Source organism: Vigna angularis, chromosome 3, assembly GCF_016808095.1.
Source record: "Vigna angularis cultivar LongXiaoDou No.4 chromosome 3, ASM1680809v1, whole genome shotgun sequence".
Taxonomy (NCBI): Eukaryota; Viridiplantae; Streptophyta; class Magnoliopsida; order Fabales; family Fabaceae; genus Vigna; species Vigna angularis.
Window position 1 is genome coordinate 5,742,202 of NC_068972.1, and position 13,527 is coordinate 5,755,728.

The window sequence follows — 13,527 nt, forward strand, 5'->3', positions numbered from 1 at the left end:
AATCGATTTTAAAGTTGATTTACTTTGGTATTATTCATACCATTAAGTTTGATAAACTACTGCTCAGTTTGTCAAATAACCACTTGGATTGTCTTATCATCCTGTTCAAATTGTTTAATCTGATGAGTTGTCATCTAGTTTATTAGGTAACTGTATAGGCTTAACAACTTGTAGTTTGAGCATTTAGTTGATCATTCAAACTTTGTATTTTATTACCAAGTTAATGATTGACTGTCCAGCTTGTAATTGAGCGGATGGTCATATAGTACATATATAAATACTTTATAAACTCACAGTATTTATATTACACCACTGTCAAATACATAAACTCCATAAAAAAAATCCAAGAATAATTCGATGTCAACCGTATATTTTATATCTAACCACATATAACCTACGTACCAAGTACTGGTTTGGCTTACCATAATTTGATTAGTTAACACCAGTGACTACAATCATTAGAAGAGTATATAACAGCTCAATGAACTGTCAATTAAATAATTTGGCTATATATATATATATATATATATATATATATATATATATTGAAATGTAATTTTAAGGTGACTTTGTTGCTTATAATGGAAAGTAAACCGAAGGAATAATGAAATTATTATTAAATATTTGTATCCATTTCGTCCCTTCCAGTCCTAGGGCCTTCATATGGCAAAAATTCAATAGTGGAAACAAAAGGATATGTCAACTCTGTGCTTAAGGATTTTGTTCAATAGAGGTTTTTGTAACCTCATCGTCTGGTTTTATTTGTATTGTAATTAGAAAACAGTAGTATAAGTATTTATAATAATACACGTAAGTGGTTGAGGATGGATAGGAAGTAAATTAAAGCTAATAATTGTGAAATAATATACAAATATTATAATAATAATTGTAGGTGACGAAATCCCCACCATATAGGACGCTATTTGATATCAATAGTGTAGCGTTAAGTTCCTGAGTTCATGCAAGAAACCCTCAATCTAAACCACACCTGTGTTTAAACATTTACTGGATATATCAGAAGATATTCAGTGCACATTTCTGATGTGTGTGTTTGTATAGATTTATGGTTTTTGTGAAGTTTTTCATCTTTAGATTAAGCTACTTTAGAGTGAATAATATTACTTTGATTTTATAGATGTTGAAAAACTCAGGGCCTACCAATTTATTTTAACACTGCAGTAAATGAATAATCATGTATATATATCAATAATATTGTTCTGGAATGTGTATAGTTTTTTCTATTTTTGTGTACGAAGAGATTGAATTTGTACAGCAAATTTTAACACTTCTTTAACGCTCCCATCACTTAATTATACCTTGTTATTAAGTCCTTTGCACGAGTACTTGCATACATAGACTGAAATGCAAGAAGAGTTTGGCTTTATCTACAATATGTGCAGCAGACTTTGATGGAAATAAACTACAAAAAAAAATCATGTTATATGGAAATTAAATTAATGAAATGCAGCTTCAGTCAAAATTGAGTCCTAGCAATTGTAATAAATTAAATAAAAATCAAAACATTCCCCTCCCATCATACGTAAGTCACGTTCTCAAACAGTATGAGAGGGTGGATTACATGGTATAATATATATATTAACAACTAAACTTTCTAATTACCTTAGAGCATCTCCTAATTTATCTCTGATTGGAATGTATCGGTTTGGACATTTTCTTGGGGATCAAACAGAATTTAAAATCAGTTGAAATCTATTGCATATCAATTTATTGCAATATCTATCTGGGTCCATCATGCATCAAACAACTTGATTTTGATGTATGTGTTAAACTAAATGGTATCCCCAATATTATTCAACTATTACATTTGATTAAATCCATACCCGAAGATGGTTTGGTAACCACCAAGTATAGACGAAGCAACTTAAATCAGGGAAGCAAAGATATGACAACTAAGCTAATCTTGACAATGATTCTTTAAGTACTTCTCCGACCGCATTATTGCGATATTTTATGAACACTGGCTTATTATTAATGAATCTACTTATATATATTCAATTGAGGTATTAACACATGCTCGGTTAGCATATTAATTTCTGTCATATGATCTTATCCAGACCCCTCTACTCCAACAAAAAAACTATAATATATATATATATATATATATATATATATATATATATATATATATATATATATATATATATATATATATATATATATATATATATATATATATATATATATATATATATATATATATATATATATATATATATATATATGGGGTTGCTAATGCACGTATGTCTGTTTTTCAGTTGGTATATTTTAGCAATAGATACCGGATTTTAGTAGACAAAAATACCCTTATATATCATAGATTCTAAGTTTTAAGGTTAAGGGTATTTTAATAATTTTCATTCTCAAAACTAAAAAAAAAAACCTTCTCAAACCCTTACTCACCTCTCTCGTTCTCTCAACCCTTTTTCTTTCAAATTAAATTATATTAGCATGTGTAAAGTAAAATAAAATAAACGCAAAAATAATTATTATAATACAATATAATTCCTAAAAGGTAAAATATATGCTCGATGTTGTTAAAAATATGATTATGACATTCATAATAAGGTAATAAATTTTGATCATGTTATCTTGGGTTATAGATTTAGTCATAAAGTTGACTTGATATTAAAGTTAGAAAAGAAATGTGAAAGAAATTGTGAGTTTGATTTTTTTCAATAACATAATATCCTTGAAAAGCAGGTGGAAATTATCCTCTACAAAGAAGTTGACATGACGATACCACATTGGGTTTAAGTATTTTGAGAAAAGATCGTTAATTAACATGTATTTAGGTCGATATTATCTATATGTTTAGTTTTTTTTCATATCAGTAGTGATACTTTACAACAAGCCGTGGAACATACTAATGTTTCATGTTTCTCACGTAAAACAAATATAGTTTACCGCCAACTTGATTGCTATGTCATACAAATATGAGAACACATTTTCTATACACACATATAGTTATAATAAAGGTGATAAAATAATGGTTGTTGAAGGGATTGGAATGACTATTTTTTTTATTGACGAATAAAAATCATTTGGACCACGATACTTACTGCACCTGTTTCTCCACAATTTTTTTGGCTAAAATTGGGCTTACTCTACGAAATTTAGAGGATTACTTTCTACATCACCTCACATTTCTTTCTACACTCCATATTTTTTAAAAAAAATTGAATTATATTTTATATTTCAAAAAATTCTACACTCTAATTTTTTTCAACAAATTTTGAAATTTGTTAAAAAAATTTAAAAGTTCTTTAACGAATCTTAAAATTTGTTGAAAAATGTTTTTTCTAACAGATTTTGAGATCTGTTGGAATTTTTTTTTCTTGTAACATATTTCAAAATTCATTAAAATATTTTTGAAACAGATTTTAAAATTCATTAAAGAAAATACTTTTGAAATGTGGGAGTGTAGGGAAAAAGGTGGAGAGATACAGGGAATAACCCTCTGAAATTTTCTCAAAACACAATTCATATGTTTTGGAAAGTATGTTTCCAAAATCATATTCTGAAAAATTCATACTGAAAAATTCATTTCAAAAATTCTATTATGTAATCTGGAAGTCACTTTTCTCTTCTGGAGAATAAAATGGTCATTTCCAAAATTTTAAAGTGTGCACGAAGATATTGTGGGGTGCTGGAAGCAAAAGCTTATATATGCCTTAATGCAAGCCCATGTTTTGATACAGGATCCAAATCATCTTTTATAATAAAGCCAAGCCAAAAAAATATCCAACATTTTTATTTGCTGCATTCATGTAACATACGTTGATGCAGCTCAACTTAATATGCTTGTACTTATGTTAGACAGACCAATTTTTTAAGAACTAATAAATTTTAATTTATCTTCGAAATATCTTTCGTCGGTAAAGTTTGTTTATTTTCAAAATTTAATCCATGTGCTATAAATAATAGTTATTAGAAAAAGCTTTTAACACATTGATATGGAATACCAACAAAAAAAATAAAATAGAATACTATTCGAACATGGCATCTTATCCTTGACCTTATAAGAGACATTTACATATGACCTACTGATTCTTATATTGTACGGGTCATAAATTGACATCTTACTTACCTTGATTGGCCAATAATAATTAAGATAATCTATGATGTTCATGATATAGGATATGGACATAAGAAAACAAGCAAATATGAGGAAAAACACATTTGGAAAAAGTCTAAGGGCTAAAAATGTATTCAATACATCAGAATTGAAATATTTTTATTCATAAGAAGAATTAAAACTCAGGTGCTAAAATATTACTTGAATTCACACACTTAACACACAGAGCTATACTGTCCTTGCTAACAATTTAAATTAATTAAAACAAGATAAAATTTAAGAAGATGACTCAGAAAATGAAAGATGATAGATAGAGATAAAATATGAGAAAATATTTACATGTTTATTTCAAACAAGTTATTCTAATTATGCTTTAATTACTAATTATATTTATAAATTTGTTCTAAGCATCATTTATTTTTAGATAATGGCAGGAAAAATTTATTAATTACGTGTCAAAAAAATATAAGTATATTAGTTGAAAAAAAAACATATATAATGATGCATTTTCTTTTATTTAGTTAAAAATGAGAGAGAAATAAAATTTTATCCTAAAACTATTTTTTTTCTCTTGTATTTTTTTCAACCATGAAAAAAATTAGAAAGTGAATACTAGTATAAAGCTATTTCAATAATATTTTTTTTCTTACAATTTTGGACCGTAATAGTCTCGTGTGCGGAAATAAAATTAATAGAAACAGGAGTGAGATATTATAGAAATATTATATTTTTATTGTTTGACTAAGAAGAAAAAAAATGGGACAAATTAGAAAATATTTATCTTTTAAATTGGAATGAAATGGGATAAAAATTATTATTTTTTAAATAGAACACAAATTTGAAGAATATAAATAAGATTCTGTTATATATATATATATATATATATATATATATATATATATATATATATATATATATATATATATATATATATATATATATATACTTTCATATAATTTATTTTTGTCAGTTTTCTAAAATTCGTCTACTTCTTTATATTATATTTTTATCAATTCAAACTAATACACCTATTTTACTCTATTTGTATCATTTTTTTTACTTTATATTATTTTGATTGCAATAAAAAAAACAATGGAACGGGGTTTCATATTTTTTTTTCAAAACTCGGATTATTGAAAAATAAAGTGAAAGGATGTAAATATTTTTTATTAGCTACAATTAATATATTGCAAAAGTATACCACACTGCTATTTTTTAAATACTATATATTGCTAAAATATGTTTATAACGTAACTGCTTCTTTACCGTTTTATAACGGTTCTCTATACAATTGCATATGTTTCAAACTTCTCAACCCAATAATTGTTCTACTGGATTTTCTCAACGTAGTGTTCGTTCCTTCAATCGTAATTCAAGAAATCAATGCAATTAATAGTGAAAGAATTTCATTAATGACATTGATTAATGGACTTTATCACGCTACTGTAACAAAACATAGTGGCATATTCGTAAATACAAAAGAGTTAATGATAGTTTAATTACTTAATAATCATGATATAATTAATTAGGATTAAAAATATTTTCATTTTCACTTCCTTGAACATGAATAATTCTTTTCTCGTCTTTCACCATCCTAATTTTTCCCCTTTGACATTTTGTTTGCCTCTTTCAGTCACTTATTTATATATAGTTCTTTCTAGTTTTTCTATCTTCATCACCTCATTTCACCGTCATGAAGTGACCACCCTCTTGTTATTCCTTTTCGAACCACCAAAGTGTCAGTTTTGTCTCCTTTTGTTTTCTTTTGTTTCTCTTTTCTTTACTATTTTGGCTTTCGTCCCAGTGCTACTCACATAGTAAGTTGACTCTTTTTATTTGATTTTTTAATTTGATTAATATTTGCTATTTTTAAATTCTATACTGTTTAAATCAGTTGAACGTGTTGGTATTGAATCATGAGGTGTCTTACTCTTGACCAATATTTATTGTTCTATATCTTGCACTGTTTCATTAAGCAATCCTTAAATATGCATTGATAGAAAAGTAATTTTGATTCCATATTTACATATCATACATTTGGATGAAAGTTTGATTAATTTACCACAAGTGATGATTATAAAAAAGAGTTAGAAGAGTTTATATAATTCACTAAATGTAATATTGGTAGTGTAGGAAAGATAATAAAGATGAAATGTCTTTGTGTGAATTGTTTGAATGAGAGAATATTAGATATTGTTGAAATTAAATAACAACTTTTGTGTGATGGATTTTTGAAAAATTATACAACAAGGTGGGACATTCAAAGTGAGTATGAAACACATGAACCTATTGATTAGATAATGAAAGATAAAAAGAGGATATGATTCATAATGTTAAGATGATGAATTTGAAAGCATTAAATGGATAGACTGATAAAATCTTTACAAAATTGTTTTAATTGTGGAAAGAAATGTTTCACTACATGATGAAAATGATGAGAACAAAAAATCAAAATACTGTCATATGGATATGGAATATCAAAATATTTATTCATGTCCTAACTATTATATTTTATATTTCAAGTAGAGTAGTTTAAATTTAATAATATTTATTTCGGTTAAATTGGTCTGAGGGTCGGTCGTCCTTCCTTGTTCTGCTCTCTTTTCATCTTCAATCCTCTCCGAGAATACAATCCACTTTGATGAGTTGTTGACCTGCAGAAGTTATTACCTGAACATCAATCATTAATGTAGTATATTTTTAGGCAATCAAACCCAATAATCAATTATTAATACCGTATATTTGTAAAGTGTAAGGCAATCTGACCTATTAATACCTGATAATTGCCCATGAATGACCATTAACTCCGATCGATATATTTTATATAGTACATAAGTCCCACAAGCCCAAGCGAGCTCTTTGTTGAAAGAGGTGCGTAGGGATTATTATGAGCTTTAAAAGAGGTAGTTCATGTTGTATTTAGAGAGTCTATCTTTCGATGCGCTTTAAGTCTTCATTGCTCCTTGTTCCGAGCGGCGAACTCTAGGAGTTCTCTTTGGAACTGTTCCCTAGATTGAATAAAAGATGCTAAGAGTTTTCTTTGAAACTTTTTCCTGTGCAAGAGATTTTCACTCCAAAAAATATGCGTTTAAATAAAATAAAGTAAACGCTTCAATATTTTATAATGAAAAGGCATTGGAACCTGACAAAGCTGAACCTGTTGAGTAGTCGACTGATAGTTCTTTTTCGAACTTCCTGCGTTGAGCGGGGATTTTTAAAGTCCTTTTTCGGACTTCCCCCTTAGCGGCTTGAGGCATAAGTTATTTTTCTAACTTCCTGCGTTGAGCGGGGATTTCTGAAGCCTTTTTCAGACTTCCCCCGAGCGGCTTGAGGCAAGAGTTATTTTTCTAACTTCTTGCGTTGAGCGGGGATTTTTGAAGCCACTTTTCGGACTTCCCCCCGAGTGGCTTGAGGCAGGAGTTATTTTTTTAACTTCCTGTGTTGAGCGGGGATTTCTGAAGCCCTTACTTCTCCCGAGCGGCTTGAGGCAGGAGTTATTTTGCTAACTTCATGCGTTGAGTGGGGATTTCTGAAGCCCTTTTTCAGACTTCCCCTCGAGCGGCTTGAGGCAGGACTTATTTTTCTAACTTCTTGCGTTGAGCGGGGATTTCTGAAGCCCTTTTTCGGACTTTCCTTCGAACGATTTGAGGTATGAGTTATTTTTCTAACTTCCTGCGTTGAACAGGGATTTCTGAAGCCCTTTTTCGGACTTCCCCCGAGCGGCTTGAGGCAGGAGTTATTTTTCTAACTTCCTACGATGAGCGGGGATTTCTGAAGCCCTTTTTCGGACTTCCCCCGAGCGGCTTGAGGCACGAGTTATTTTTCTAACTTCCTGCATTGAACGAGGATTTCTGAAGCCCTTTTTTGGACTTCACTCCGAACAGTGAACATGTTGTAGAGGATTGAATCTTCCTGTGCAAAATATTTTTACTCACAAAAAGCATGCGTTAAAGCAAAATATTCAATATTTTATTCTTATAACGAGATGGCATTGGAACCTGATCAGATTGAAAGTTGGTCTGAATCTTTCTGTGCGCGAGATATTTTTACTCACAAAAATAAGCCTTAAGTAAAATATTCAACATTAAGCCTTAAGTAAAATATTCAACATTTTATTTTATAATGAGATAACATTAGAACCTGATAAGGTTGAACGTAGGAGTGAACTTCCTGTGCGAGATATTTTTACTCGCAAAGATATGAGTTAAACAAATATATTATAATTTATAAATTATAATGAAAAGTGAAACATGTCAAGGTTGAATGTAGGACTGAAAGTGGAACCTGTCAAGGTTGAACGTAGGAATGAACCTTCCTGTGCAGGATATTTTTACAGTTAAACAAATATATTATAATTTATAAATTATGATGAAAAGTGGAACGTGCCAAGGTTGAACGTAGAACTGAACCTTCCTGCAAGATATTTTTAATTTGGAGGATATTTTTACTCAAAAAAAATATGAATTAAATATATTATAATTTATAAATTATAATGAAAAGTGGAACATGCTTGAACGTAGGACTGAACCTTCCAGAATATTTTTACCCACAAAAATATGAGTTAAACAAATATATTATAATTTATAAATTATAATGAAAAGTGAAACCTGTCAAGGTTGAACGTAGGACTGAACATTCCTAAAAGTTCTCAAAACAAAAGACATGCCTTTAGAAATTATTACGGAATTTTTTACTCTTGTTGCAAAACCTGATGTTGATCCGAAGTAGCGATGTCGAGATCGAGCGCGCGTCTGGTTCTTCGTGGCTTCATGGGGATGCCGCTCGGCCAGTGGATGCCAAAATGTTTCCGTTAAATTGGTTTGAGGGTCAGTCGTCCTTACTTGTTCTGCTCTCTTTTGATCTTCAATCCTTTCCGAGAATGCAATCCACTTTGTATAAAAAGATCATTTTATCTGAACATCAATCGTATATTTGTAGGGTATGTGGCTGGCAGACTCATTGATTAACCATTAGTATAGTATATTTTTAGGTAATAAAATCCAATAATCAATTATTAATACTTATATTTGTCCATGAATTATCATTTTCGATGAGTGTATATTTTATATAGTACAATATCTTTATCAATTTAAATTAAATTACACTTCTGCGTTAATTTGAACAATTTCTTAAAGAAGTATTTTCTTTATTTTCGTGCGGCCCAATGCTTATTATAATGAAGATGTAAAATTGACAGATTAACCTTAAAAAACAGGTTGAGATAACAACAAGAAGAAAATGATAATCTAAAAATTAATTATAAAACTGTTTTCAGTAATTTTATTTTAGAAAAAATTGTATTGCTTGCGTCAAACTCCTTGGACCGCAATTCTCATAGTACTTGTCCCAAAAGCACAATTATGGACTATTCTTTTCTTATTATGAACGAGCAATTGCTAACTGTCTCTGATTAAGACTTTTTGTCAACTAGTTACAAGCCTAACACAATTTACAGTTTCATTAGCTTTGTTTGACCGCTCTTAAATTGTTCTACTAGAAAAAAACTAAAGAATTAGCTATGCTTCGATTGCTTGCATCATTATCCTTTCATTAGATATTTAATTTACCATTAATACAATTTATACAAAAGCAATTACATTTTTCTCGAAAAGGATATGATCTGAAATAAGATAGTTGATTTATTGAGAAAAGATAAAAAAAAAAAAAGAGCGTAGAATAATTAAAAAAGTTGTAAAAATTTAACTCTTGAATAAAACGTTCAAGAATGCTTCTTCCGACAGGAATATTTATAAAAGTGTGACATTTTCAATGGAAATTTGGGTGGAGAAAAGCTTGTAAACACAAGCATACACCCATTTGATTATATAATACTCACTGAATTGGGTTTTGTTCAAAGTCCTTGACTTCCAAGGCAGCAGCCCTTTGTCGTCATCTTAATTCTTATATTGTTTCTTTGCATTTGCCGATATATTTTTGTTCTTTCCTCCCAAATCTATTTTTTCTCTTCTTCCCACTTCCCTCAAAAATTTCCATCAATTTTCCAGTTGTGAATTCCTAGAGAGACAAAGAAATGCAGTTTAAATGTTTCAGCTGTTTTCTCTGTGATAAAGAGCAATCCGAGATACAGTAAGCTTTCATCAAATTACTTCATGTCATGTCCACGAATTTGTGATGATAATCTCCTAATAATATGCACATATTTTGAGTTGCGTATTTTACTTTTTCTGTAGAAACGAGAAGGAGAAGAAGAAAAGGGACTATCCATGGGAAATATACACCTTGAAGGAGTTGCTTCGTGCAACAAACAATTTCCATCAAGATAATAAGATAGGAGAGGGTGGATTTGGAAGTGTTTATTGGGGTCGAACAAGTAAAGGCGTCGAGGCAATTATATTCATACATATATAATATATTTCTTTAAAGCTTTGAGTGTATTTTATTCGTTTCTCGTAAACCTTAATTTGAGCTATTATGAGACATTTGTTTGTAATGCATTGTAATGAATGGAACTTTGCAGATCGCAGTGAAGCGGTTGAAGATGATGACTGCAAAGGCAGAGATGGAGTTTGCAGTGGAAGTGGAAGTACTAGGAAGGGTGAGGCATAAGAATTTGTTGGGGTTGCGTGGATTCTATGCAGGAGGTGAAGAAAGGTTAATTGTGTATGATTACATGCCTAATCACAGTTTGCTCAATTATTTGCATGGTCAACTTGCCAAAGATTGTTTGTTAGATTGGCCTAGAAGAATGAGCATAGCAATTGGAGCAGCTGAAGGCTTGGTGTATGTGTTCCTTTCACCTCTCATTAATCTACTTCTGCAACTCTTATCCTGATATATAGTTATCACAGAAAATTGACTTACTTCCATGTTTCACATATATTGCAACCCTTTTCTTTGAGATTATATATGATATTGAAATCATTAAACTTTGTGGTTTATATATATATATATATATATATATATATATATATATATGAGGTGTTTTTGTTTGGTTAAGGTATTTGCACCATGAGGCAAATCCTCACATCATTCATAGAGACATAAAAGCAAGCAATGTTCTTTTAGACTCTGAATTTGAAGCGAAGGTTGCTGATTTTGGGTTTGCTAAGCTGATACCAGAGGGTGTAAGCCATCTGACAACAAGGGTTAAAGGCACCCTTGGATATTTGGCTCCAGAATATGCCATGTGGGGGAAGGTTTCTGAGAGCTGTGATGTTTACAGTTTTGGGATTTTGCTTTTGGAGATTGTGAGTGCCAAGAAGCCAATTGAGAAACTTCAAGGCGGAGTGAAAAGAGATATAGTTCAGTGGGTTACACCTCATGTTCAAAAGGGTAACTTCACTCATATTGTTGATTCAAAATTAAAGGGACGATTTGATTTAGAGCAGTTGAAATCTGTGATCATGATAGCTATAAGGTGCACAGAAAGTAATCCAGAAAAAAGGCCTAGCATGGTAGAGGTCGTGGAGTGGCTCAAGGGTGGCATTGGGAGGAGAAAAAAAGAGATTCCAAATTTAATTCACACTAATGAAGATGATAAATATGAAGAAAACTATGGAGAGATTAGAAGAACACAGTCCAAGTTGAAAATACCAAGTGATGATGATAAACTTAGAATAAGATAAACTCTTGGTTTGTTAGTGAAATTTATAATAATTCTTCTTCTTAATCACGAAATCAAATGGATATTTAATATATTTGTCAAGTTGTTAATTTCATAGTGTTGTATATTTTTACTATGCAGTCCTACAATTTTTATAATATATATATATATATATATATATATATATATATATATATATATATATATATATATATATATATATATATATATATATATGAGTTTGTTAACTTATGTATACTCTTTTTTCAGTTGGTACATTTTAGTAATATGCACCGAGTTTTAGTAGACAAAAATATCTTCATATATTATGGACTCCAAGTTTTAAGGTCAAGGATATTTAAATAATTTTCATTCTCAAAACTTTAAAAAAAAAAAAAGAAACTCCCAAAATTCTTACTCACCTTCCTCATTCTTCTCAATCATTCATCTTTCATCTCTCTCACTCTAATTTTTTCTCGGTCATCCTTACTGTAGCCTCAACTGAAAAAATCATAAACAGTCGCTTAACCCTAATCCAACTTCCTCACTTATCCAATCTATTTCTCTTTCATCTCCGTACTCTCTCTCACCCACACACAGCAACTTGCGACACTGCAATTTATTGTTCTTGCTCTTCTCGTTCATTTGTTTTGCGGGTTGCTTTTAATCAACTTATAATTCTTTTTGGATTCAAATCTAAAAAAAAGATGAAAACAACTAAGATAAAAAAGAAGAATTCAAAAAATGATGAAAGATTTTGTTCCAATTTAATTGAATCTAGTACAAAAAAGATAGTACAAAAAGAATAATTGGATCTGGAACTATATTTCGTTTCAAATTGCCAATATTTTAGTTTTTTTAGGTATTTTTTATGATATTGTTGCCCCAACCTATCCATAAATCTAAGAAATAGCAAGAATTCTTGATTTCTCTCAATATCTCTCTCAATTCGAAAATTCAGGATTTGAATTGATGTTCTTTCATCGAATCTTTCTAATTGCATTGATTTATTCGAAAGATTTCACTTCAATTGGAATTGTGTCGGTGAGAAAAAGTATGGAGATAAAAGAGAAACAAATTGGATAAGTGAAAAAGGTGGATTAGGGTTAGGCGAATGTTTCTGTTTTTTTTTCAGTTGGGACTATACTAGGAATGACAAAGAAAATGTTCGAGTGACAAAGATGGAAGAGAAAGGGTTGAGAGGAATGAGGGAGGCGAGTAAGGGTTTGGGAGTTTCTTGTTTTTTTTTTTAGTTTTAAGAATGAAAATTATTCAAAATACTCTTGACCTTAAAACTTAGAATCCATAATATGAGGATATTTTTGTCTACTAAAACCCGGTACACATGACTAAAATGTATTAACTGAAAAAAAAAAGTATATGCAAGTTAACAAATCCCATATATGCTCATATCATGAGATGATTTTACCATCTCTTCTACTCTAAAATGTTGTTTTGTGACCAAGATATTCTAGAGTAGTGTTTAATATAAATGAAAGGTCAAAGTAAAACTTCAACACAAGGAATACATATAATAATTAATAAATAGTGCATATACACTGATGTATGCTTAATTTATAGTATTTTAAGGAATCTTTACTTGGATGGACATAGATTAATAAATCTAAAATACTTAATTTCTAACTAGTGTTTACTATCTTATTTTAATGTATAATAATTTTATTTAGATGATATATATGTGATGATATAACTTTGTGCTAATAACATTATTTAAGGACTGATCCAGCAATTTTAAAGACATTGCTTTTCAAAATGTTTAAGATTACAACTTACAAACACAAGAATAATGTTATTTAGTACCAATTGTTTATATTTGGACAAAATTATTAATGCATTAAAATTATTA

The 13,527-nt window shown here is 29.7% G+C and overlaps 1 protein-coding gene across 1 annotated transcript; it reads left to right on the top strand.

Annotated features, from left to right (window-relative positions):
• The first annotated feature begins 9,867 nt into the window (after positions 1–9,867).
• Positions 9,868–11,768, top strand: LOC108324758 (PTI1-like tyrosine-protein kinase At3g15890). The gene is made up of 4 exons (XM_017557689.2): positions 9,868–10,183; positions 10,288–10,441; positions 10,575–10,837; positions 11,055–11,768. The coding sequence occupies exons 1-4, from the start codon at positions 10,128–10,130 to the stop codon at positions 11,680–11,682; spliced, it is 1,101 nt and encodes a 366-aa protein (XP_017413178.2). The 5' UTR covers positions 9,868–10,127; the 3' UTR covers positions 11,683–11,768.
• The last annotated feature ends 1,759 nt before the right edge of the window (positions 11,769–13,527 follow it).

Coding starts and splice junctions, on each gene's coding strand:
- LOC108324758 (XM_017557689.2), top strand. CDS start 10,128: ATGCAGTTTAAATGTTTCAGCTGTTTTCTCTGTGATAAAGAGCAATCC. Junction 10,184..10,287: donor AAAGAGCAATCCGAGATACA/GTAAGCTTTCAT, acceptor CTTTTTCTGTAG/AAACGAGAAGGAGAAGAAGA. Junction 10,838..11,054: donor GGAGCAGCTGAAGGCTTGGT/GTATGTGTTCCT, acceptor TGTTTGGTTAAG/GTATTTGCACCATGAGGCAA.